Raw genomic sequence first — 6,000 nt, 5'->3', positions numbered from 1 at the left:
TGTTGCAGTGGTTGAATCTTATATTTACAATGTTGCAGGGGTTGAATCTTATATTTACAATGTTGCAGGGGTTGAATCTTATATTTACAATGTTGCAGGGGTTGAATCTTATATTTACAATGTTGCAGTGGTTGAATCTTATATTTACAATGTTGCAGTGGTTGAATCTTATATTTACAATGTTGCAGTGGTTGAATCTTATATTTTCAATGTTGCTTATATTTACAATGTTGCAGTGGTTGAATCTGATATTTAAAATGTTGCAGTGGTTGAATCTGATATTTACAATGTTGCAGTGGTTGAATCTTATATTTACAATGTTGCAGTGGTTGAATATTATATTTACAATGTTGCTTATATCTACAATGTTGCATTGGTGAATCTTATATTTACAATGTCGCAGTGGTTGAGTCTTATATTTACAATGTTGCAGTGGTTGAATCTTATATTTACAATGTTGCAGGGGTTGAATCTTATATTTACAATGTTGCAGTGGTTGAATTTTATATTAACAATGTTGCAGTGGTTGAATCTTATATTTACAATGTTGCAGTGGTTGAATCTTATATTTACAATGTTGCAGGGGTTGAATCTTATATTTACAATGTTGCAGGGGTTGAATCTTATATTTTCAATGTTGCTTATATTTACAATGTTGCAGGGGTTGAATCTTATATTTACAATGTTGCAGTGGTTGAATCTTATATTTACAATGTTGCAGGGGTTGAATCTTATATTTACAATGTTGCAGTGGTTGAATTTTATATTAACAATGTTGCAGTGGTTGAATCTTATATTTACAATGTTGCAGTGGTTGAATCTTATATTTACAATGTTGCAGTGGTTGAATCTGATAGTTACAATGTTGCAGTGGTTGAATCTTATATTTACAATGTTGCAGTGGTTGAATCTTATATTTACAATGTTGCAGTGGTTGAATATTATATTTACAATGTTGCTTATATCTACAATGTTGCATTGGTTGAATCTTATAGTTACAATGTCGCAGTAGTTGAGTCTTATATTTACAATGTCGCAGTGTTTGAATCTTATATTTACAATGTTGCAGTGGTTGAATCTTATATTTACAATGTTGCAGTGGTTGAATCTGATATTTACAATTTTTAATTCCAATCAAGCAAGGAACACTCAAGTTATTATTTTCTTTTTTATCCAGAGAGACAGACAACCTCCAGGTGCAGGTTTTTCTCTTTGCTTTGAAGACCCATTGGTGGACTTCAGATGTTGTCTGCTCTTTTGTTGGGTTGTTGTCTCTTTGACATATTCCCCATTTCTATTCTCAATTTTAAATACTATATGCTCCTGAATTTTTTTCTGCATGAATGAAATAAAACTTAAATCATAACTGTAACACTATATCAGCTGAAAATAACAAGAAATGGGGCTTAAATGAGATAAAATATGTGTTTAATGTACAGAATGACAACAAATGTTCATATCTCCCATCTTTCCCAGAATCCTCTATTGCACGCTGTCACCGTCGCTTTCTACAAAACAAGAAGAAAATCATCTTTAATATCAGAAAATATTGATTGTATATCAAGTTACATAAAGTTTTGGAATGTCTCATTAATAACATGTAAAAAGTAATAACAAATTTGCATGAAACAGATAAAGATATTGACAAGCAATAGATTACTTATATTTATGATATGAGAAGAACAGAAGACTACTTTATGTTATTGTAGTTTAAATAAAATATGTTTGAGCTCTTACAATTTTTTTCTGAAACACTTCTAACTCGTCTGATATCCAAGATACATGAATGAAAAATCAGCTCAAAACATTTATTAAAAATATGGAAAGCACATCTGAATTACCATCATACAAGTAAAATTTATGAAGTGTAAATGTATTTTCAAATATTTGTAAAATAAGAATAAGTCGTATCTATGGTAGAGAAACTACAACGGATATCTGAGCTGTGTACCGCTAACATTAACTGTATTATCATTGTCATTACAACTAGGTTATTAATACAATATATAATGATTCTAGTAAAGATTTTCAAAAAATCAAACTGTAAAACTAAGTTGTAATTCTGTCATTACAGTTCAATTTCACTTAAGATAAATAAAACAAGTGAAACTGCGAGCTACTGCTCACTGATGAAACCCCTGCCCAAATACTTGACGGTAAACAGGAAGTTTTTAGGTGATGAATCTAAATATGTATCGGACGGTTTAGATGACTTATATAAACCCTGAAAACAAATTTCAGAAATCTTAGTAATGTAGTTCCTGAGAATAATATGACGATAATGTTCAACTTCATTGTCATCTGTAAAATGTTGTAAGTGTCCAGTAAACAGGAAGTTTTTGAGTGATGAATCCGAAAATGCATCACACAGTATAGCTGACTTAAATAAACCCCAAAACCAAATTTCAGAAATCCTTGTAATGTAGTTCCTGAGAAAGATGCGACGACAAATATTGATGGGACGGACAGACGGACTGTTGAATGGACAGACAGAGGTAAAGCAGCATATCCCCACATTTTTTAAGTGGGGTAAATAATAAATAATAAATACAGTGTGTGATATTTGAAAAAAGTCATATGATAATATCTATCTAATTTGAGGAGTATTTGTCTGGCATGATTCATTTGGCTCGTAACTTTTTTCAGGTTTCAGTTGTCAGGTGTAAATCTTAAGGTTATGTCTGTATCTCATGTATCTTAATACATTAAATCTTCACTAAAAATCTGTACAATAATTAAATAAAAAGGGAGGTACATAGTGCTCTTTTTTTTACTGAAGACTCTAATATAGGTTTCATTAAAATGCACTCACTGGTTTCAGAGTTGTTATTGGCTTAAGTAGACCAGTTGCCAGATGAAAAGACAACTTTTAAACACCCTGTTATTCAGTAAACAGGGAAAATAATGAATCATACGCTCCAGTAAACAGGGAATATAATGAATGATATGCTCCAGTAAACAGGGAAAATAATGAATGATACGCTCCAGTAAAGAAGGAAAATAATGAATGATATGCTCCAGTAAATAGGGAATATAATGAATGATACTCTCCAGTAAACAGGGAAAATAATGAATGATATGCTCCAGTAAACAGGGAAAATAATGAATGATACGCTCCAGTAAACAAGGAATATAAGGAATGATACGCTCCAGTAAACAGGGAAAATAATGAATGATACGCTCCAGTAAACAAGGAATATAAGGAATGATACCCTCCAGTAAACAAGGAATATAATGAATGATACGCTCCAGTAAACAGGGAAAATAATGAATGATACACTCCAGTAAGCAGGGAATATAATGAATGATACACTCCAGTAAACAAGGAATATAATGAATGATACACTCCAGTAAACAAGGAATATAATGAATGATACACTCCAGTAAACAGGGAATATAATGAATGATACACTCCAGTAAACAGGGAATATAATGAATGATACACTCCAGTAAACAGGGAATATAATGAATGATACACTCCAGTAAACAGGGAATATAATGAATGATACACTCCAGTAAGCAGGGAATATAATGAATGATATGCTCCAGTAAACAAGGAATATAATGAATGATACGCTCCAGTAAACAGGGAATATAATGAATGATATGCTCCAGTAAACAAGGAAAATAATGAATGATACGCTCCAGTAAACAGGGAATATAATGCATGATACTCTCCAGTAAGCAGGGAATATAATGAATGATATGCTCCAGTTAACAGGGAAAATAATGAATGATACGCTCCAGTAAACAGGGAATATAATGAATGATACACTCCAGTAAACAAGGAAAATAATGAATGATACGCTCCAGTAAACAGGGAATATAATGAATGATACACTCCAGTAAACAGGGAATATAATGAATGATACACTCCAGTAAACAGGGAATATAATGAATGATACACTCCAGTAAACAGGGAATATAATGAATGATACACTCCAGTAAGCAGGGAATATAATGAATGATATGCTCCAGTAAACAAGGAAAATAATGAATGATACGCTCCAGTAAACAGGGAAAATAATGAATGATACTCTCCAGTAAGCAGGGAATATAATGAATGATATGCTCCAGTAAACAGGGAAAATAATGAATGATACGCTCCAGTAAACAGGGAATATAATGAATGATACACTCCAGTAAACAAGGAAAATAATGAATGATATGCTCCAGTAAACAAGGAAAATAATGAATGATACGCTCCAGTAAACGGAATATAATGAATGATACACTCCAGTAAACAGGGAAAATAATGAATGATACGCTCCAGCAGGGAATATAATGAATGATGCACTCCAGTAAACAGGGAATATAATGAATGGCTCCAGTAAACAGGGAATATAATGAATGATACACTTCAGTAAACAGGGAAAATAATGAATGATACGCTCCAGCAGGGAATATAATGAATGATGCACTCCAGTAAACAGGGAATATAATGAATGATACGCTCCAGTAAACAGGGAATATAATGAATGATACGCTCCAGTAAACAAGGAAAATAATGAATGATACGCTCCAGTAAACGGAATATAATGAATGATACGCTCCAGTAAACAGGGAATATAATGAATGATACGCTCCAGTAAACAGGGAATATTAGGAATGATACGCTCCAGTAAACAAGGAATATAATGAATGATACGCTCCAGTAAACAAGGAATGTAATGAATGATACGCTCCAGTAAACAAGGAATATAATGAATGATATGCTCCAGTAAACAAGGAAAATAATGAATGATATGCTCCAGTAAACAAGGAAAATAATTAATGATATGCTCCAGTAAACAAGGAAAATAATGAATGATATGCTCCAGTAAACAAGGAAAATAATGAATGATCTTACGACTGTTTTCCTCTATCAGGTCCCGACTGTTTTCCTCTGTTAGGTCCAGACTGTTTTCCTCTGTTAGGTCCAGACTGTTTTCCTCTAATAGGTTTCTTTGCTGCCATACCCAACTCCTTTCTCTCTTGATATGAAGGCCTGTAAGTAATAAATAAACTAATAAGTAGTGGATAGATACAACAATACAACACCTTGTACTGAGGGTATGTGGTAATCACAAGGAATGGTTTACTGCTATAACCATGGTAACTAGTGTAGATTCATTGTACTGAGGGTATGTGGTAATCACAAGGAATGGTTTACTGCTATAACCATGGTAACTAGTGTAGATTCATTAATATTCATTGGTTTACTGCTATAACCATGGTAACTAGTGTAGATTCATTAATATTCATTGGATACTAATTTTAGTGGATTTTGAGGGTACAGGAGAACCACACATTTTAATGTTCAACGAATTACAAGTTTTCTACAAGAATGTATTCAGACTTTGTCAAAATTACCAAATTCAAGTGGTCAATTATATTTTGATTTTATCAACAGCTTTCATATATCATGAGTGATATAAAAACTAAATTGTTTCTGGGGAAATAACTTGATTAAGGTGATTTTAACTGTAACTTACTGAAGTTTCACAAGTCTGCAGAAAGATATGTCACCCTTAATATATATACTTAAAGAGCACTTGTGTAACTATACATACCCTGCCCTGAACTTTTTCAATGCTGTTCTACTTGTACTGGTAAGTTCGTCATCAAATGCAGACTTCTTTATCTTTGGTTTCTTCTTTTTCTTAGATTTGTCTGTAAAAGGTACAAGCATATTCATGATCTATTTACTCAAAAGCATTTTTACAACAATCTTGCTGTTTTCTAGAGAGCTTTTTTTTAATTGATTATCACTTTTGTTTTTTATAGTTGCAAAACTGTTGTATTGTCTTCTGTAAACTAGGATTTATTCAGTCCTTTCCTGTCAAAGAGAGAAGCCTGATGTCATTTTAGGCAAATACAGACATTTATTTACTGTAAGTTCAGAAATTATTGAGAGGTTTTTATTAAGCAAATATCCCAATTATAAGAACTTGTATTTTGATATCTTAAACATATATCTTTTTGTCAATTTAAAACAAGAATGTGTCCTCAGTACACGAA

General features: G+C 32.3%; 1 protein-coding gene across 1 annotated transcript in view; it reads right to left on the bottom strand.

The window, feature by feature from the left end:
- Positions 1-1,406: 1,406 nt before the first annotated feature.
- The window catches only part of LOC143078657 (putative ATP-dependent RNA helicase DDX27), a 46,126-nt gene continuing 41,532 nt past the window's right edge, over positions 1,407-6,000 (bottom strand). The window contains exons 19-21 of the mRNA XM_076253529.1: positions 5,553-5,652; positions 4,850-4,987; positions 1,407-1,508 (exon numbers count right to left, since the gene is read on the bottom strand). Of these exons, the coding sequence (XP_076109644.1) occupies positions 1,496-1,508; positions 4,850-4,987; positions 5,553-5,652 (251 nt within the window). The 3' untranslated portion in view covers positions 1,407-1,495. The remainder of the gene's footprint in view (positions 1,509-4,849; positions 4,988-5,552; positions 5,653-6,000) is intronic.

This window comes from Mytilus galloprovincialis, chromosome 6, assembly GCF_965363235.1.
Source record: "Mytilus galloprovincialis chromosome 6, xbMytGall1.hap1.1, whole genome shotgun sequence".
NCBI classification, from domain to species: Eukaryota; Metazoa; Mollusca; class Bivalvia; order Mytilida; family Mytilidae; genus Mytilus; species Mytilus galloprovincialis.
Note: the sequence above shows the minus strand (reverse complement) of the source record. Positions and strands in the feature narration are given on the sequence as shown.